Here is a 21861-nt window from a genome sequence, read left to right as displayed (position 1 = left end):
GAAAGTCATAGCGAAGGCATACGGGCATAAGTAAGACACTTTTGGTGTTATTGTCCCCCATTATCCTAAGATGGGACCGGCTCGTTGAAGAGACGCAGGGCTGCGACTAATTACTATTTAGCATAATGATGAGTTGTATTTTAATAACTCGTTTGTAACCGTTTCTTTGACAGTCCAACTATGTATCGCTTTATTTGAAACTGGAATAAAAAAGGCTAGGCACCACTGCTATATAGCTGTTAAAAATAACGAACTAGAAATACCTGCATATTGTTTTCCCAGCGGGCTTTCCCTTCAAGCAGAGCGTCGAGGACGGCCCGACTGGGCTCCTGAGACGTCTGGTCATTGCCGCTGACCACATAGTATGAGGAGCGCACCCGCTGGAAGAATTCGGCATCCACGTTCTTAGAATTGCAGTGATTGGGGATGTAAACCAAATCCATGTACATGGGCGGACAGTTGGGTAAGGATGCCACACTCGATGCTTTCCCGCCGGTACCTCGAGATGCCGACGTATTGGTTGCATTTTTGGCGTCTTTCCCCTCTCCGACACTCTTCTTAGGAGAGGCGTTCTTTGAGTCCTTCACTTTTGACAGACCGGTTTTCCGAGCTGGAGAGGAAGCCTTTTTTGTGAGCTTTTTCTTCTTGGGCTTTTCCGCAGCTTCCGTGTTAGCATTGTGGCGATTTTCTTCAGCCTTGAGGGCCTCCGGATTGACCATGCAGACATCATGGGGCCCCGCAGATGGAGCCGAGTCCCTGAGTGCCACTGGAGGAGGATCCGCATGCCTGTATGTGAGGGTTCTATCGGTGGGCAGAGTCTCTGAGTCGTCCTCTGAATCAATGTTAGCATCTGCCGTGATCGAGGGGCACTCCTCGGTCCCTGGCGGAACATCAGAATCGGTCTGCGAGGGGGCAGATTCACTGATAGATGTGGGAGGGGTTTCCTCACATTGCTTGACGGGAAGCCTCCCCCCTGGAGGTGGAGGCCCTCCTCCCACCATCTCAAGAGGCTTCTCTTCCTCCAGGGCGCTCTCCTCGTTGATAAAATATTCAAGGGGATTGGGGTTGATGAAAGACGGTGAGAGTTCTGTCTTGGGATGACGGTATTCACACGACGTGACTAAACAGAGGTCGACATCTGTCTTCGACATGCCAGATGGACTGATCTTGGAGGAATCTGGCTCTCTGAAGCTGCAGGCTGCATTGTAAGTGCACGCATATGACGACAGAGGTAGATATGACTGGGAATGGACTTTTGGTTTTACGGGAGATTTCGTTTCAAATGTTGAATCTTCACATATAAATGGGTTGGTCTCCTTTTCTGGCAAAGGTTTCCCTTCGTCTGAATACCATAATGATGATGATGACAGGGAAGTCGTTGCAGAGGGTTTGTCATGTTTCTCCTGTGTGTCAGACTTGTGCTCCGCTGATGGTGAAATTGAGCTGATGTCTCTCTCCACGGGACCTCCTGAGACTGGGGATGCCTCACTGGAATGGGCAGAATGGGGGGGAGAGAGGGTGAAAGAGGCTGCCTTTGTCATTTCACAGGGTTTGTCAGGTTTCTCCTGTGTGACAGACTTGTGCTCCGCTGATGGTGAAATGGGGCTGATGTCTCTCTCCACGGGACCTCCTGAGACTGGGGATGCCTCACTGGAATGGGGAGAATGGGGGGGAGAGAGGGTGAAAGAGGCTGCCTTCGTCATTTCAGAGGGTTTGTCAAGCTTTTCCTGTGTGTCAGACTTGTGCTCCGCAGACGGCGAAGTGGGGCTGATGTCTCTTTCCACGGGACCTCCTGAAACTGGGGATGCTTCACTTGAATGGGGAGATTGGGGGGGAGAGAGGGTGAAAGAGGCAGCCTTTGGGGTGACTGGAGACCCGTCCGTCTGGTCAACCATCAGGGGCAACTCTGTCATTTGGCATGGGGTTGTGACTGAGGGAGTGGACTGGGATGCGTCTGACGGGGTCACAGACGCAGCATGAGCCGAATCAGCGTCGTCAAAAAGCAAATGCTTCTCGGCTGTTGAGATTTGCTCCTCTGATGGTCTCACGACATCTGAAGGACTGTCGTTAATCTCAGTCGGACCGTTCTCGGTAGCACGCGAGTTGCTTCCTGCAGATGGGTGCTCTGGAGATTGCTTGCTAAAGTCAAGGGCTAAGGAGTGGTCGGGAGACTCCTGGCCAAACTCCATTGACATGGTAGAATGTTCAGGCGACTTTGTGTCATGCATTTGTGTGTTGACTTTTGTCTTTGGTGAGGTGTCTGGGGAGATGGACATGGGCCGAGGGCAGTCCTCCTTGGATGGAGATGCCGCCTCCGTCTCATGGAAAGTAGTCGGCGTCTGACCGACGGAAACGGACAAAGAATCATCGACTTCTGTTGAGTGAGGAGAGCCGACCTCTGCGTGAAGGGAAGGGGAGTCAGTGGTGGGCTCTGGCAGAGAGCTGGTGGCGAGCGAGGCAGTGGAAGCTGAGGCTAAATGCGAAAACACGTCCTCTGCTACCACTTCCTCCAGAGGTGTGCCTGACTTGTCTGAAGCACTACCTTCGGAAATGGACATTTTGCTCTCTTCTTTGAAAGCTGTGACGGAATAAGTATCCGATTCCTGTCTCGCCAATGTTGTTGAGGAAAAGACTGATCGGTCGATGTCATCCATTTCCTTCTTTATGGGGGAGTCGAGTTCAGTTGAAGGCGGGCCTTTTGGAGAGGAGGCAACCTTATCCGTAGGGGAGAAAAACTCTTTCTCATCAGGCTCAGGTGTATCCCTGTTGGAGGAGACCTCTTTGTCACTTGTAACTTCGACAATAATCGGACCCTGGTCTTCGTTTTCCGACATGGGTGGCAGAGCTCTTGCTTTTTCTTCTACAGGGGACTGATAATAGGGTGTGTGACCGGAGGACTGGGGGGAGCTTGCCCCTTCCAATGTTTTGTCTTCTGGGCTGAGGGTGGAATCACCTGTTGCTCTGGTGCATCCTGCTAAGGTGGTGGACAGTTCAATAGGGGTGGCAAACATTGACGGGGAATCAAAGTTGTATTTTTGGTCACTTGTGGGGGAATGCACAAAAGGTGATGTTGAAGCCAGCCTTGCCGATTTTGTGTCCTGCTTTTCAAATGTTTCTTGAAGTGTGGTAAAGCCTTCTGCTCTCCCTTCACCAAGAAATTTGTCCTCTTCTAATAATGATGGTGGAGATATTGTCGAAGCGGTGTGGTTGTAGTCTTGGCCCTCCGTTGCATCGCTCTTGGAGTAGTCTGAACCAGGTTTACTCTGAAGTAAAGGTAGTTTGTTCTTCTCACCCTCTCCAGATTTCGATATACCAATTCTGCCAACGTCCGGCGACGGCGAGTCAGTCCCGTCATTGCCCATTTCGTCGCTCAAGCCGTCCCTCGGAGTCAGCATCTCATCCATGGGAGTCGGCACGCTGGAGATCTCAATGGTGGACTGCGTGAGGCCAGAGGTGACTGTAAACTCTTCAGGCGCTTCGTCTGAGGCAGTTGAACTCTCGACGGCGGCCGGAAGCATTTCATCATGGATGGACGCGGCGGGGAGAAACGGGCGATGACTCTTTGGGTGATGCTGAAGAAATCAGTTCCTTTTTCTCTGCTATGCTTTCGCCCGTGTGCCGATCATCTACACGTTCGCGATCATCAAGACGTTCACAGGGCTCGTTTTGATTTGATGCCACTTTCTGTGCCTCGTGAACCTTCTCGGTTTCCCCTTTCTCTTCGTAATCTGCTCCGTCGGACGCTTCTTCCGTCATGCCCTCGTCTTCAAACTTCTCACTCCCGCTGCCATTGAGTTTTCCCTTGAGAGCTTGTTCATCTGGAGTCGCTCCACTGTCTCCTTCAGCCTCTGTTGTGGCGATACCCTCATCGACAGACTCCAATGCCTCGGGGGACTCTTTGGTCTGCATCGGCTCTTTACAGTGGGTCATCGCAGCCTCATCTTCGACGGTGTCTTGTACAGCCGCTGCGTCTTCCACCAGATCTTCTGCTCGGAGCTCTTCAAAGTCCTTCGTGAGGTCTTCAGGGGAAGACATAGCAGCCCTCTCTGCCTCCGGGTCCACCATAAGAACAACTTCGGCAGTGGCATCTTTGGCAGGATCCGCCTTTGGCGGTTTTGAACCTCCTTTGGCTTTCAGCTTTGAGGGTGTGCCTGCGTCTTTCCTTGACACATCTTTTTTCAGGACCTTTGGTTTTGGGGACAGGCCTTTGTCTTCACCAGAAGCAGATACCTTTTTGGTGTCTTTTGACAGCTTTTTAACATCCTTCTTCGGCTCCCTCTTTTCATCCTTTTTCTCCTTCATGGGAGAATCTCTCCTGACGTCCTTTTTGACGTCCCTCTTCTTCGCTTCCTCTCTCTTCACCCTTTCATCTTTCTTAATCTCTCTTTTAGGCGTGTCCTCTTTTTTGGCTATGTCTTTTTTAAGCTCCTTTTTCTTCTCTGGAGATATTTTAATGTCTTTTTTGGCAATCCTCTCCTTTTCAGGTTTCACTTTGATGAGAGACGTCTTTTTTTCTGGCGTTTCTCTCTGGGACGTTTGGTCTGGTTTTACCTTGGCTTCTTTCTCGGGGGCCTGTGCTCGTTCCTTCTTCAGGGGGGTCTTTTCTTTCTTCTCTGTCTTTTGTTGCTTTTCATGAGACAGCTCATCTGCATCTGCCTTGGCTTTCTCTGCCACCTCCTCCTTGGATTCCTTCCTGATACCTTTGCTTGGTGACTGCTTTGGGGTGGACTTCAGGCTCTCTTTGCTGTCTGTTCTGTTTTTCATCTTGGCTTGCTTCAGTGTCGGCGTCGCCGGCAGGTCGACAGGCATTGCTTTTTGAGTGACGACGGCCTGCTTCAAGAAATCGAGGTGCTTTAGCTTTTCTAAACCTTCAAAGATGTGCCGCTGGCTGGCATTTCCCGGAAAGAGAACGCGCACCACTTTCTCCGAGGGGTTCGCGGGGTGCCACACGATGAGTGAGCTTATAGAAGTCAAGTAAGATATGGGGAACTCCGCCTCTTTCCCGTTCGGCAGCAGCATAGAAGCGGTGTCCTTTCCGCTTCCTGTCCACTGCTTCATAAAATGCTGCATCTCTTTGCTGTTCTTTGCCGGATTGAGCACGTACATCTCGAGCTTCCCCACGCCCATCTTCTGAAAAAGGATAATGGGTTCAATCGTGTTTCCGACAGGCCGCTGCAGTGGCTCCGTTCTCAGATTCAGCTTAGTGAGGAATTGCTGAGTAGCCGCCGCCTCCTCGAGATTCCTGCGCACTCTGTAATTAGGTTCGGGGCTTTCCAAATTTTCCGGAAGATTCACAAACACAACGCCGATATCCGGCGAGATCATGTTCTTCACCCAGTCGCTGTTCGCCGTCGATCCCTGCGACTGCTCCTCCTCCAGCTCCGCAATCTTTCTTTGCAACATGCTGTTGATGCCCGGCAAGTTGTCATCGCCGATGTGGGTTAGCAGGATGGAGTCCACGCGGTCTAGGTGCCTCACCAGCTTCCAGAAGCAGGACTTCCTGTCGGAGCCGCCGTTGATGAGCATGTTGAAGCCGTTGACGGCAAAGAGAGCGGAGTCGCCGTGGCCGCCGGGGAAGATGTAGCAGCACGGCTTGGAGAGCTTGAGGAACCCACCGGAGGCCGGAGGTTCCAGCATGTCAAAAGGCGTCTGGATCTCGACGGATTCGGACAGGTACTCGGTGAACTCGGAGAGGCCCTCCATTTCAGGGAGGATGAGCGTCGAGTTCAGCTTCATGTTGATGAAGTCTTGGAGGTTGTGTTTGTCTAGGTTGGAGTTTTTCCAGTCGCCTTGATCGGGGCAGAAGAGCGTCAAGTTGGCTTTGTTTTCCGGGTGAATGGTGCTCAGCAGTTCGCCAATCTGAAACAACGGAGAATCGTTTTGCTATTTTAGTCAGTAAGTTTTGCGACAAGGAAGAAATGGTGAACTCACCTCTTGGTCCGTGAATATGTCGATGAATTTGGAGAAGGAAAACGATCCGGACTGAAGTATGAGCTCGCCAGTGCTTTCGGTGCATTGGCCCGACAGGACGAGAAGCTTGTGCCTGGCGGAGTCGGAGATCATCAATCGAACCTACAAAGAAAACACCACGGGGCTAAATGTCGTTCCGTTTGCAAGTGGGATAAATCTTTCCCACTTCGGGGTTGTGAGAAGGCATGTAGGGTTGCAACATTTTCCAAGCTGCTTTAGATACACCACTCTTCGAGTCAAGTGGGAAAAAACATGGATCAATTTAAGTCGTGGAATGCCATCGCCATAGCAATTTTGCATGGATGTGTGCTTCTGCTTGAATTGGATAAATTACCTCTAATCCCCATTTCAGTCCCATAAATTCCCATAATGTTACAATTTGGAATATTTCTATGATTCCCCATATTAACTTCCAGTGGAAATTTACCGGAAATGTTCCGCAAATGTACTTAAAATTGGTATCCCTTTGCGAACCCTACATCTGATTTGGATTAGAAAATCAACCGTGCAAAATAACAACGTTACTGGCTAAAGAGGCTAGAAACACTTAGCCGAGGCTCAAGCCAATTTATATTCTAACTAGCTTAGCGACACCACTAGCTAATTGGCCACGCCGGCATCTCTGACGTTTCCTGTCCAAAAAAAAGACGTTGAGGATCACTCTCATCTCCAAGGCTGCAAACTCGGAACCGTTGGAGGAATGTGACGCGGAACAGGTAGACTACAAGCTGGCTAGCTCAGTTTTACCTCGGTGCTGACGGTTTCATCTGAAGGGTTGATGAGCACCACTGTCTCCAGCACGTTGCTCTTATGATGAAGAATGCGCTGCCCTGCAAAAAGAAAAGGGAAAACAAAAATGTCACTTGTCCCGTGCCCTCTCAATCCGTCGTGTGAATGCTGAAAATGTCCACGTTCCACCAAATTCCACAGTTTCCACACACAAAACCCATTCAAGTCAACAACAACAACATTACGAATTCAAAGTGTTGCGCTCATTTGGAACACCTTGGCCACTATTCTCCACACTAGAATCATTCTCACATCCTCCAAATTTCACACTTTAACAATCAAATCCCCGACTTTAAGAGCGTTGACATTTCTTGACGGGCTCAGACCATTTGAACTTCCAAATGCTCAGGACAACATCGTGGGAATTATTCATGACATTTTCCAACTTGCCAAATTGTCGGCGTATCTGAAGCTTGCTCCTAGCTCAAAGAAGAAAAAACAACAACAACACATTACAAAATTAAACTCAGCACTGTACAAATATCAGTCATAATTTCAATGATGATTCTGAACAGATGAATTACATTTTTTTTGTGTCGTCTGTATGTAGGGGACAATATTGCACATGTGATTTATGTATGCGTGTGTGCGCAGCAGACACACCCCAACAAGCTTGATCTTAAAGCGACAGCGTCCTCACAGGCAACACGTTTTCTCTTCCTTTGTCTCGTGTGAGTGGGCGTCGGCCTCAAGCCGCCGTTAGTGACAGACCGTCGCAGCGGGCGTGACCCGGCAATTAACCGTCGATATTCGGCCCGCCCCACTCACTTCCTGGTGGATGCAGACTGTTCCGCAATGAAGCGCACGGGAGGAAATCAATGTGGAAGGCACCCGACCAAAAATAGATCAGTGGAACAACTGCGGAGCAGAGCGTCCCTCCTTTTGTTTTCAATTTCAAAACAAACAAACAAAAACGCTTACGTAAGGAAAATAAAGCGGTGTGCCGCCGAACACTCAGGTGGACAACAAAGGGAAGACGCTGCAGTGAAATCCCGTTTATCAGGGGGGGGCTATACTGTACGCTAGAGAAAACGTATTTAAAGTACAATATTCCTCGCTCCAAATAAGAGGCAAAGCGTGCTTGCTTCAAGCTGCTGTTCATCTAAAACTGACACATAAAACAAAAGAGAAGTCAACATTGTACATTTAAACACCAAAATGTTCAACCAAACCGTACGCACAAACACACGCGCGCGATGTTGTACATGTGCATTTACACACCTGCAGACATTCTCACAGGTCTGTGGGAAGAACACCTACAGAAGATTTCATACTTGATATTGTATAAAGGCTTTCAGTGTGTTTTTGTACCTTTCTGTCGGTTTAATTAGAATACACAAGAGGTGAGTCCAGTCTGTCTCCTTGAGAACAATAGCGAGAGGTGGAGAGGCATAGATTCCCGCGAGAGGAAGGAAAGTTCACCGTTGGAAAAAAAAAAAAGGAATCGAGAATTGTGGGGGGAATCGCTTGTTGCTGGGCGGAATTCAGAGGTCTTAGACAGTCATTTGTGCACCGGGATCCAGACGTTAGGCGGTTTACACCTAGAAATGTATTTCACTATTGAATCGTGGCTCTGCATTGATTACGAATGACGCAGAGAGAAGGAAACAATCAGCTGATCGATTGACAGATTAGCAACAATCGACATGCAAGTATCGTTTACAGGTCTTAAAGCGTTAAATTTCCCACAGGACGACAAAAAATAAACACAATTGAACGTGAAACCTGCGGGGGATTATTTTGTCAACGAGTCTCATGAAAGTCAACACGAGCCTTAATTACGTTTTATTGATTGCAAAAAGGTTTTGTGGTCTGAAGATTTGAAATAGGCATCAAAAATGGATCAAAACCAGATATGTTACATAGTGAATATACAAACTGATGATAGTATATTATGAATTGATTATATTTTGAGGCATAAAAGTGATGAGAAGTCGTGTTTATCCTTATTTTAAAAAATGTAAACTGACAAGATAAAGTTGCTCTTTTACAACACTGAAGTTGTCTCAAAAGTGTTGCGTTTAGGTCCATTTGGGAATTTGGACATTCATTCGTTAAAATGGCGTTGATTGTTTTTTTTTTCAAATTTATTTGGGGAAAATAGTAGATCGAGATTAAGATCATGATAATGATGTTTATTCTTGTAGGATTACAAACAAATTATTGGGGGGGGAAAAAACTTTATTTCTCAGGAAGAAAAATCTGAGAAATATACGACTTTCTTTGGAAAACAAAAAATCTAAATTAAGATCATGGTAATGATGCTCTTACTCTCCTAGGATTAAAAACAAATTACGTGACTAAAAAAAAACTACTTCTCGGAAGAACACGACTTTTTCTTTGGAAAAAAAATGGTTTTTTTCCTCCAGGAATAATAGCATTTTTTTCTTTTTTCCTCTGAAAAAGTAAGATTTTTTTTTCTCATAAAAATATTCATATATTCATTTTTCAATTGTTAAATAAGAATTGTCCTGGGAAAAATGATATATTTCTTTTTCTAAAAGAAAATCTGTTTGATCTTGGAAAAAAAAATTCTGCAAAAAAAAAAAAAAAACAGATTTTTTTTCCTTAAAAAAAATCCCCAGTAAAATCAGATTTAAAAAAAATATATACTTTTATTTTCTTAATGCTCCTGCATATTGGCAACCAACTTACTGTATATTCTAGATGTATTTGCAGCAGCACATCTCCTCGTTATTTCCGCCCACGCAACCTCCAAGTGTTACGATGCATCGAGAAGGATAATCACATCTGTCCTCCTCCCCACAAAAAAAAGATGTTATTTGTTATTTGTTATTATTTTTTGTGGAAAAAAAAAAGAAAAAAGATGTTATTTGCCCCCGGAGCTGTCAGAGTTCCTCAATTAGTATCTTGTCCAAATACTTTTATCCAGACTCAATGAGCAAAACATGAACATGAATGCCGCATCGCTCACTGCGACCGGCACGCCGTTAATTACAAGCTCCCAAATTAGCCGCGCGCGCCGCTGCTGTGTGGCAGAGCAACGGCACGCGAGAGGGGAAAGTTGCTAGCGACAAGGACGGCGCGGGGGAGACCAAAGGACGGAAAGGCGAGAGTCTTTTGATGTTATTGTTCAAAATTACAGCACGCGACCTCTGAAGCACTTCACAATCAAAATTGATCTAATAACACGACCAGAACCCAAAAAAAAAAAACATATTCACCACAGATGCTGATTGTGCTTCACTGTTTGTGTTCAAATATGTTACGGAAAGAGTTGTAACACCGCAACACCGATGCTATTCGTTCGCCTGTCTATGGCATTTTGCATTGTTTGTTAGCATTGAGCTAAATGGACTTTACGGTTGTTTTACATCGACAAAGTGCAATTTTTTTGAGTTTCCCGGTAAACTTCAACTGGGAGTGGCAGCGAACATCTTGAATTTGGGGCGAATTTGTCACTTTTGCTGCTTGTTGGGAAGTGAGTTGAGTTGCCGCCATACACTTTTGTCTTCAATTTGGGCTTGCAAGACAAAGCAAAAAAACGAAACAAAAAACTGGCCACGTGACGACTTGTAAGTTGGGTGACTTGTATCTCAAGGCACCGCTGGATCAGAATTCAGGTCGTAAATGTAGGTTAGTGTTCACGATGGTGCTGAAGGCCTCGCCGAACCTGACCACTCCCAACTGATTGTGACGCAGTGGATTTTGTGGGCGCGCGCGGGCGGCATGCCAAGCAGATGGCGTAGGCCCACCGACATCCGCCTCCGCCATCTTGGACCCCTTCTATTTGGACGTGGCCGCTGCCTTTAGCTTGGAAGACGTGACGCAGAGGAGAAAGAAAAAAAAAAAGGATTTTCATGTGCTACCGCATGGTTTCCACTTTCATTTATGCCACGCGATACGCCGCAACTCCTCAAATTGTGCCCACCACTTCAACAAATAAACGCCTCACCCGAAGACACCCGAGGCATCATCAGGTGCGCCGAGCGAAATCATCCAATCGGGTGAACCGATGTCATTGCAGATACAATAGGGAAAGGGGAGGCGTTTATTTGAGAGAGGTGTTTATTTTTCCTAAGTGGACCACGACGACTCATTTGGACAATGTCTCTGATGGAGTCATGACCACGATTGGAGGAAACACGCTAATATTGACATAAAAATGTATTTGCACAAATAAAGGCCTCCCCTCAAATACAAACCAAACCCCTGGTACACAGGGAGTACTTTCTGCAGTTGAGTAAAATTACCGTACCGTATCTTAGAAAGCTTAAAGCCTGGCGGAAGGCCGATACTCTCTGCAGTTGAGTAACAGCCACCACTGTATGTAGAAGGCGATAAACGGGGTAATTAGATGGCGGTTTACCTTTGATGTCTGCGGAGAAACGCGCCGAGTGTCGGGAGACAAAAAGTTTGAGTTCCTGGTCCAGGTTGCAGTCCATCAGATTTGCGTCCCATGAGCGAATGCCTGCAAAAATCAACCCACAAAATATGCATGATATTCGCGTTTTTATCCAGATATTACAAGCATTGTTTCAACGCAACCCACACTCCCCTCTCTGTAAAGAAAAAAAAAAAAAACTTCACAAAAGAAAAAGTAAAATTGTGTTCTTTTTTTTTGGGGGGGGGGGGGGGGGGATTAATGTCATTTGAATTCATGTCAGTTGGGGAAATTGATTTCTCATAAATCAAGGTACAAGTCACTGAATAAAAATGTTTAAAGTGTGCATAATGTACATTACATTTCTTAATTACTGTTCACTTGTATTGAACTTTTAAAATAATTATAACATCTCATTCACTGCCAGGCCTCCCAGTTAACATGGACATTTGACTTCTAAAGCCGTCAATGGCAGTGCACGTCGTAAAGTTTTAGTTTTCATATGTTTAAGCACGGTGTCAATGTTTTTAGTCTAACAAAGAACAAAATCAGAGAAATTGCTCATTTTTGCAGTACAATCTCTTTTAATGTTTTTTTTCCAAGCTGAAAAATGAAATGCAGGGGCAATAATATGGTGCGCAGATGACGTATTGATCTGATTTCCACAGTCCTAACGGCCCTCTGGGGGAAAGCAGGAGGGGAAAATGATCCGGTCAGATCCGGTCAGACAGCGGGTCAGACTCGGGCCGGGCCGGAGCGAGCTGAGTCACCGCTCGTCACCCGCGCGATCGGACGTCTGTCGCGGTCGCCTCGTTGGAACAACAATCGGGGCGGGGCGCTCGATCAACGCAAATTGCGCTTTGATGCCAAGGTGGAAAATGAAACAAATAAGAAAAGAAAAATAAAAAAGCTCTTTCTGTAGCCCAAAATGCACTAGTCATCAAGAAATATAATGACACAATGCAGTTAAAAATATATATAAATGTATATATATATATATATATATGCAAAAATAAGGCCAGCAAAAAGGAGTTAATTTTTTGAACTTTACACAACAGGAGGGTTTAAAAAAAAAAATAAAAAAAAAGTTGAATTACTCCATGTCACTTTTGACTCCTGAAAATGGAGATGTACTCTCTCTACATAAAAAGCCTACAATGACTGCAAAGCAATTTTAATATTATTTATACTAAATGTTTAAGTTCAAACATTTCTAATATGTTTGTCTGACCCGTTACATAACAGAAAGAAAACGCTTACACATTATGTCCCTTTTGGAGATATACTCTCCATAACTAGAGTGCAATTATTCAAACAATACATTACGTATGGAAGATGTTGAATCCTATTTATTATTTTTTTTTAAACCTTGCTTTTCAAATGAGTCAGTTTGACCTGCAACATAACAGGTGTTATCAAAACATTTTGATTACATTTAATGAGGTATACTCCGCCCGAGACAACTGCAACCCCTGAATGTTTTGAATTTTTCATGATTTTTTGGGGGGGGCGCGGGGGGGGTCGCAGCCCTGTTTCCCACGAGGATAGAACCACCCCTGCTCCGAACAGATGTCCATAGTCAGAACCAAAACCAAATCAATCGCCAATAAGTGCACAATTGTTCAAGAGGTGTTTACTTGAGGATCATAATTAACCAATCAAATGACATCGTTGACAAATGTAGACGTTGACACAGAACACGAAGCGCAGGAAAAGATTTTTGCTTCTGAAACGGAATTATCTTCATCGGCGACGCGTTGCAAAGAAAAGAGTTTCCTTGCATATGTAGAAAAGCGCTGTATAAAACCAACTCATTATTGTCAGGTGCGTCGCACCCATGGGGGGGATGCGGGTGTGTCGCAATCGTCCTCTTTTTCCACACCCAGTCAGTAGCGTCGCAGGGTCGTGGCAAAGGTCATGTTTTGTAAACGACGTAGGGCCAGGTAAAAATGGACGGCGGGCCGCAAATGGCTCCTGGGCCGTGGGGTGCACACCCTGTCATAGGAAAACAACGGCGTCATCTATTAGGCTTCGAAAATCTTTCCAAAAATATTGGGTCACACCGTATCGATCGATTGTCATCCAATAGCGATCGGCTTCACAAAGTGCTCCTCGTGGCTTCCCGTAGGGACCGCAGTGCGGCCCGCGCCACGCCCACCGGCCGGTGTGGGATGGGAGGGCTGGATGCAGGATGAGGATGAGGAGGAGGAAGAGGTAGGGAGGGAGGGAGAGAGGGAGGGATGCTCCCACGGGAAGGAGCCTCAAAAGCAGGTGAATTCTCGAGAATGCCGCAAATCATAAATGATAACAAGAAACAAATCAACGTGCGTTCGTGCGCGTGCGTGCCAGCCGCGCCCCGTTGCGTCCTCGCCCTGCCGGCTTACCCTTCTCGATGTCGGCCACGGCGCACTTGAGGTTGTCCTCCGCGACCACCTCGCCGAGGACCACCAGCAGGTAGAATTTGCAGTCGACGAAGTGGCGCGCGGGGCTGCCCGGAGCGCCCGCGGCCGGCCCGGGCGTCACCGCCGCCGGCTCCGTCATCGGCGGCATCGCGTCGGTCGCCGCCGCCGCCGCCGCCGCAGCCGCGCTGTGCACCAGTGCGGACATCCTCGCGGTGCTCTCGCTCTCGCTCTCGCCTTTTCTTCTTCTTCTTCTTCTTCTTCTTCTTCTTCTGTGTCGCGATGCTGCTTGCGCTGCAGTCGGTGCGCGAGTGAGGAGGACAAGGAGTGGCTCCGGCTGCCCGCAAGACCCCCACCCCCCACCGCCCTTCTTTTTCTGCACACTCACCGCTCAGCTGATGTCACTGGCAACGAATCAAACGCACCCTCCCGATGAGGAAGAGGATGATGATGACAACAAACAATTCCCCATCTATCTATCTACTGTATCTCTGATCTATCTTTCTTTCTATCTATCCATCTATCTACCAATGATGCAGCCATCTCTACCTACATCTTCTCTCTCTCTCTCTCTGTCTATCCATCTGTGTTTCTCTCCATCCATCCATCTATCTATCAATCACTCACCCATCTCTCCCTCTCTCTCTTTTTCCAAAAGGTGTCTCTTTGAGGTGTGCCTTTTATTGGTGTTTACGGTTTCTTGACTGTGCATCTGTCTATCTCTCTCTCTATCCATCTATCTATGACCCATCTCTCTCTCTCTCTCTCTCTCTCATCCATCCATCCAGCTATCTATCGTTCTCTCTATCCATCTCCCTCTCTCAATTTGACCTTGTCGTGTCCCCCCCACCCCCCAAAAAAAGGTGTGTCTCTTTTGAGGTGTGCCTTTTATTGGTGATCCAGGTGCCTGCAAAATGATATGATGGTTGATGTATTACAATAATAACAAATGAAAACAGAAATGACAGCCATTATAAACTGAAGAAACATTATATCACCTTTAATCCATTTTTCTTCAAAAGGGAAGACATTTTTGGCGATTAATGACTGAATTGCAAAAGACCCTTTTTTTTATTTTTTTTTATTTTAAATGATATGAAGTCATATTGTGTGACTATAAAGTGGTGCCTTGAGATACGAGTTCCATTTGTTCCGTGAGCACGCTCGTAACTCCCCCTCGAAAAAAACATAAAAAAATGTATCGTGGTTTTTTTTTTTTGCTCTCTAATAGCACTTTATAAAAAAAAAACGTAGTAATAAGAAAATGAAATGATATGTAAAGAATGAAACAGTGCAACTTTGTTCGCATTTACGTAAGTTGCCCCAACAAAAGCGAACCAAACGACCATCTCGGGGGAATAAAGTAGCAAAGCGCCAGAGTACGTTTAAACATGAAAGCGCGCTAACGTACAATGCGAAACGTCACAGATGCGCGAACAGAAATTAGCACGAGCGCCACAAAATGCTACTTTAACACACACGGAGCAGCAACGCATACAAACAGAAATCACAACAATCCTCACAGTCATATATTATTAATTTTTATTATTTGTTATTTTTTTTTACATCAGCTGTTATCTTTTCCCGGTGGGAATAACTAGGTGTCTATTTGCGTATATTTGCTCAGTACAATACATCTAAAAGGGATTTCCCTTTGCAAAAGCCGCGCCTGTGGACGGCTTGAAAGAAAAGTGAAAAAAAAAGAAGAAACCGACATGAAACGCGGCCACATCAGACAGGAAGTGCGGCGTCTGTGTCGGCGTGCGGATGCTAAGCTAGCTTGACAGCCAGCGTCCAAACCGCTTGAAAAGAACTTCAAATAAGCCGAGTGCCCCGATTAGGGGACGGCTGCAACGCGGCGAATGCAGGTCAAATAAAATGCTTAGAATTCCAAAATTGAGCATTTTTTAGACCGAATCTGGCACGTTTGCAAAAGCATGTCGGCCATCTTTATGGAATGAGAAAATAGACATATTAGATTAAAAAAGAAAATGTATTACCCGTGTTCATAAGCAACATTTTTTGTGCCTGATGGGTTTGCAAATGTAGCCAAAAGTAGTGCTTACGTGTGGAAAAATTAAGCATTTTCAGAATTGCGTGTCAGCCATATTTGTGGAATGAAAAATGAAAAGGAAAGTTTTGCGGTTGATTAGATTACAAAAATAATAAATACAAAATAATAGTGGTACTCAGCAAAATGTATGTAGAACAATAGAATAATGACAAAATATAATGTTTTGAGTATAATTTATTTAAACAGCATTTCCAGGCTCGTGTGTCAGCCATGTTTGTGGAGTTTTAATTAATAACCGACACATTTTAGGGAGTTACTTAAAAATATGTGAGTGCGAAAATGCTTTTAATGGTATAATATAGCATTTTTGTGCATTTAATTAGCAGCTTACATATTATGGGGATTTACATTGGAGGGGAAAAAATGCAGGCAACATAAAATTCTTTACATGCCAAAAAAATAACATTTCTGTGACCCAATTGAGCACTTTTGCAGCGGCGTGTCGGCCATCTTTATGGAATGAGAAAGCTGACTTATTTCGGGGGTTGATTAGCTTTTTAAAAAATTTATTTAATGGTGCAAATATGCAAAATCTCTGTCCCTTCGTGCCTTGTACATAATGGCAAAACTTAATGAAGTCTGCTGGCGCCATCTACCGGCGGGGAGAATTATAATACATCCAAATATGTACAGCGTTATGAAACTGTTTATATTCATAATAGTTCTACTGCACGTTGAAACTTGAAAGAATTTTACAGCCATTAAAATAAAATGCAATTGTGCTAATCATGTCGTCACATATTCTGTATCTTATTAAAGAAGCTTTCTTTTCAATTCAATATTAAAATAAGAAGTTGCCTTTCAAAACGAAATATTACTGCTATACTATAAATGTAAATAATATGCAATAATAATAATAATAAGTCATGATCAGCTGTTGATTCCTGGGCCAACAGCACCACCTAGAGGCGATAATTATAAAAGGCTGCAGAGTTTGTGCATTTTCTTGTGCAACGCCTGCTGCTCTTAAACGCCACGGGATATTTAGTAATTTATTGAAAAACATTCAATAAAATATACGAATTGTTATTATTATTAAGTGCTATGAAAAGCACAGGGAAAACAACCAAAGTAGACTTTAGATCAGACTTAAGTACAGATAGTGTTGGGGAGTAACTACGTTACGTCATTGAATTACAAAATGGATGTAATTGTAATCCATTACATTGCTGGCAGAAAAGGCGTAGTTGAATTACAGTTCCTTTTGGAACTTTCCATAATTACAATTTTAGTTACATTGGAAAAATAGCCGCAAAAGATCAGATTATTATTCTTTTTTCCCCCCCTCCATCTCACTTCCTCCTTCTAAAGCCGACGCTTGTGATTGGCTCACTCTGGTCACGTGCCATTCTCCTGTAGTCTCAAACATGATCAATTTTTACAAATATGACCTTGAGGCGCCACCTTGTGGTGCAATATATTACTTTGTCTACATTTTTAAAAGGTTTAGACTCATGGTTACACTTTTGAACCCATAAACTTGACTTTTGAACAGTTTCATCTTTATCACTTTGGACTTTTTTTTCAGTTATCAGGCTTGTCATGTGAAGCAATGTTTAAACTGTAATTAATACTTAATTCCATAGTAAGAAAAGTCTTCAAAACGTATTCAAATGTAATGAGTTATATTACTTTGAGTGAGCCAGTGAAATAATTACACTACTATTCCATTTTCAACAGTGTAACCAAGTATATTTCCAAAGTTCTGAGCACAGATGACGCAAAACACCGTAGACAGCCAAACGGAAACGTGCTAATTATCTTACGGTAATGCTAAGCCTTCAGACAACTGCTACTTTAACACGCGGAGCAGCAACACATACGAACAGAGAGGACAACAACACTCCCAGGCAAATATTGTCCCCCGCGCTGCGAGATCAACGACAATTCAAATGGCAAAACGAGGTACAGTATTACACTGAAGGCGTGCAAGTCTAAATTCCGACTTGCCTGTATACTGTACAAAAGAGAAGGATGAGTTCAAAATGTGCAAGAAAGCAGGGGGGTGTGAATGATGAACTGCCGTGCGTATATGAGAGATTCGCAATATAGAAAAAAGGATGGAGAAGATTTCCCATGTGGGGGGAAAAAAATGTCACTGTAGCAAACCCAGTACATCGAGTAAGCACCAAACTCCCAACCGGGTACGTTCTGTTCTGGAATGTTCCGATCTGAGGGCTCAGCGACTTATCGTGCTCCTTACATGCGCCTCGAGACCACCCCCAAAACTGACATTAGCTTGACCCGCAGTTTGTCGTCTCTTTGTATCGATTTAACCCCGCCCGAACCTGAGCAATTGAGCAAATCCTTATCGCCTCCTGCACGCCAACATTCCCGCTGCAGAGGCTTAAGTGCGAACACATGGGAAGAAAGCTCACTTTTTTTTCCGCATCCCAGACTGTTTCTTTTTTTTTTTAAAGAACGTGTTGCAGGCATCAAATTCAAAATAAGAAAATATTTGCACCAAAAAAACAACAACAAAGTTTATCAGCGTAAAGGTTGAATATCTTGTCTTTGAAGTGTATTTAATTGAATAGAGGATGAAAAGGATTTGCAAATCACTGTGTTCTGTTTTTATTTGTTTTACACAATGTCCCAACATCATTGGAATTGGGGTTTGTGAATAAAAATGCTCACATTAAAATTCTTATTATTTACAGAGAAATTTGAAATAATACTAAAACGTTAGAGAGTGAAAAGTGAAAAAAGAAAATTATGGATTCAGACAAAATTTCAACAAAGGGAATCTGTGTGGACCGTCAACATGGGTGTCCCTCATGTTTCCCTTTAAGGGCCCTTGCAATTTCCATGGCCATATAAGTCCGTCATGCTTTTTAATACACACAACAAATGATTTTGATTGTGTTGTTATGGGGGGGGGGGGGGGGGGGGGGGGCAAAGGGGGCAGCATGGTGGACAATGGTCAGCTTCTGAACATCCATCATGATAATTCCAGTTGGGTCCGCTCTGGTTTTTGTCCTCCTCTTCCTCCCACAGTAATCGTTGGGTCCACAGTGCTTAAAAAACCAAGTAAGGCAAACGCGGGCATCTTTGGGAATGTTTTGGGAGTTCTTCGGGTACACTTGAAAATGCAGCTCCCATCAGCATGTGGGACTTTACTGCTCACTTTGTCTTCATCGAGTATCACAAAATCAGAAAACATGACGATCCAAGAGTAAAAAAAACCCAAAAAAACAAACAAAGCTCTGCTGCATAAAAAGCCACAAAAAAGAAAAAAAAAGCTTGCTGGCCGAACTGCATTATCACACTGAGCCACAAATATTCCGACCCCCAGTGGAATTACACTTTAAAACGGCTCCCCATTCCTGGGAATGCAGTTATCTTGGATCTCACGGCCGCCGTTCCCGTTCTCGTTCAAGCACGACTTCCCGACACAGCGGAGCTATGGGGTCGGGGGGGTCAACTCGAGTGCGTGGAACCTCCACCCACCGCGGCTGCAGTGATGTCACAATTGCCTTCCGAGATGAAACTTCATTGGAATAACCGGTCACGAAAAGATAGCGTAGCGTTTGGCTTAGCATTTATCTTAGCATTTGGCCTAGCATAGCAGTCGGTTTACACCCACAGGATTTTGAGGCTGACCTGAAAATCTGGAATATGGCAGGTCAAAATGTCCGTGTTGCTAATATGCCAGCGGTGAACTGCATCTAGCATGTAGCTGTGTAGCTTAGCAAAAGAGTGTAGCGTTTATCTCATCTTAGCATTTAGCGCTTCAAATATAGCAACCTTCATCTGAGCCACTGAAAGCTCGCACGGACTTACTCAAGTTCATGTTCAAGTTTTATGGCTGCCACTAAAAGTTCCATGCAATAGTGGTCCGAGTCCTAATAACCATCAAATCTATCATTATTGCAAGGAAGTTGAAACATAATATTCACTTATACCAACACGCGGATGCACTGGCACCCAAGCTTAAAAAAAAAAGTGCTGAGTGCAATTATGTCCAAGTTGGAACTCAACCTTGATGTAGATAACCGTATGCCTTTTTCTCTATTCATTCAACTATAACTAACTAACTAACTAACTAAATAAATAAGACTTTACTGACTTGTGGGGACTTTAGCGTTCATCTCATGTTTGAGGTGGACCGGGCCGAGCCGAGCCGGCTTGATGTTCGGGAAGCGTAAAGCCCGCTGACCCTAAAATCAAAGAGAAACACACACTTAGGAGATGCACAACAGAGGTGGCTTCCCATTCACCTGCGGTGATGTTCGCTGTCCGCAATAGGACCAACCAGCTCTGCCCTTTGCCAACGTATGACTGGAACTCTCTGGGGTTCAGACTCGGTGTGCTCAGAGTGCTACATTTCCACATTTCCAGTAGTCTCGAACACACAAAACACAAAAGGAATGTACTGGAAGTGAATTATTCTCCACTTTTTTTTTTTTTTTTTTTTTTTTGCTTTTAATGAAATTCAGACAAATGTTGGGAGGGAGACATTTGTTCTCTTTCCTCCTCGAGTCGTGACGGAGTGCCTCATAAAAATCTACCCGGCAACACGGTGACCTAATGCTTAGCGTGTCTGCCTCACGAGGTTCAAGTATGTAGTAAATGTACCAATGTAAGCGTGAGTGCTTGTTGGTCGACAGCGAATGTGCGCCGCGCCGTGTGGCCTTCATCTCCTTTGCGCAGCTCCTCTCGCAAGGGCAACGAATACATGTTTAAGGTTTTTCCTCTGCATAGTCTGCTCCCTCCCACATTCCCAAAACGTGCATGTTCGGTTCATTGAAGTCTCTTTAAATGGTCCTTTGGTGAGTGCGGGTGATGGTCCAGAAGTAAAATTGAGGAAGAGCAGAGTAACATGTTTGGATTAGGGTAGTTCATTTAGCTTTTCTTTTGCGGACCTAATTATTCATTTTTTTCCCACCCTGTTTCAGGTAACTCTGTTCAGTTATTTAAGTATCGCAAAACAAAACAAAATATCTAATTGATGTCCATGCAAAAACTTTGTAATTGCCTATATTGCAAAAGCACTTTTTTTTTCTATTAGAAAATGATGTGGCTTGACTAAATGAAGTTCGTCCCGTTGGTTCAACAAGAGACCACAGCAAAACTGTCCGTTTCTCCAATTTTGCTACTTCCAGCTAGCTATGTTTGGGTAAAATGAACAATTTTATTATATAAACTACCGATAACGTAACTTTCAAAGTTGCTAAACATTTTTTTTTATTTATAGGCATTTATTTGCAGAAAATAAAATAGTCTAAATGCTCCCAAGGAATAAATTCTTTCATCAAAATTTGTTTCCAGAGCTGTAGTTGTTTGCCACCAAGATGCCACCAGATGGCGTCAAAGCAATATTTTTATATTGAACATGACTTTGGCCTGAGCACAAAAAAAAATCTGCCAATAGGTGAATGTCGAACCGCTAATATACACAGGGTTCTGTTTTTGTCCATTTGCAGTTAATTTGATATATCTAAGTGTATCTAACATTGCACTACAAATTATATTTGAATATTAATGTTCAAGTAAAAAAAAAAAAAAAATAATAATCATAATAATTAACCAGATGACACTTTTAAAATAAGTGCATTGTATACTGGTTCATTAATTTTAGTAGGCTTGGATGATATCCAGTATCTCACTTTGTGCTTTATTACTTGAAAGGTTCTGTCAACCAAACCCAGTCCACTCTTGTATTTTGAATGTATTATGTTATAGTTGTTATAATCCCTCAAGGGCAAATTAAATAATGACCGATGATCAATAATCAATTGGGAGAAATAGAGGGCCCAAACTCAAAAAGGAGGCAAAATGTCGCCGTTTTACAGGCCGGAATCAAACGTGCGTGCGCCAATGTTTTATTTGAAAATTCAGCCCCTGAATCCAGTTTCACTTAGCAACCTGAAATTTGGTGGCAATGTCTATCATGAGTCGACGCACAAAAACGTCTCATGAAGCTATGCTATAGAATTCACAGGAAATCTGCCATTTTGGTTCGAAGCGGCCAACTTTCCAGAGGACGAAGCTGAATTGCAAAAAACATTTACAACATTTACGTCATTGCCCGTGTTTGGCACATGGCTTTAAGTAAACAAAACGTCCTTGAAGAGGCGATAAGAGGCAATTCGTAGACATTTCACGCAGTAAATTTTTTTTTTGTCTTTTGGGAATTTTTTACCCCCCACACGTTGGGATAAGTCACCGTTCCTCATTCGCTCGTCAAAACAGCAGAAAAACAAAACCACTTCAAAAACCTGAAGCAACAAGCAAGGCCCGGCCGGCTTTTATGTTCAGGCGAAGACGGGGTACGATTTTCG

The 21861-nt window shown here is 44.3% G+C and overlaps 1 protein-coding gene across 1 annotated transcript in view; it reads right to left on the bottom strand.

Annotated features, from left to right (window-relative positions):
- Positions 1-21861, bottom strand: part of map1b (microtubule-associated protein 1B) — a 28647-nt gene that overhangs the window by 2108 nt on the left and 4678 nt on the right. Inside the window, 7 exon segments of the mRNA XM_061747946.1 lie at positions 264-3542; positions 3544-5859; positions 5932-6072; positions 6718-6800; positions 11090-11191; positions 13489-14410; positions 19647-19737. Coding sequence (XP_061603930.1) covers positions 264-3542; positions 3544-5859; positions 5932-6072; positions 6718-6800; positions 11090-11191; positions 13489-13711 — 6144 coding nt within the window. The 5' untranslated portion in view covers positions 13712-14410; positions 19647-19737.

Source organism: Phyllopteryx taeniolatus, chromosome 15, assembly GCF_024500385.1.
Source record: "Phyllopteryx taeniolatus isolate TA_2022b chromosome 15, UOR_Ptae_1.2, whole genome shotgun sequence".
Taxonomy (NCBI): domain Eukaryota; kingdom Metazoa; phylum Chordata; class Actinopteri; order Syngnathiformes; family Syngnathidae; genus Phyllopteryx; species Phyllopteryx taeniolatus.
This window is presented reverse-complemented; position numbering and strand designations above follow the sequence as displayed.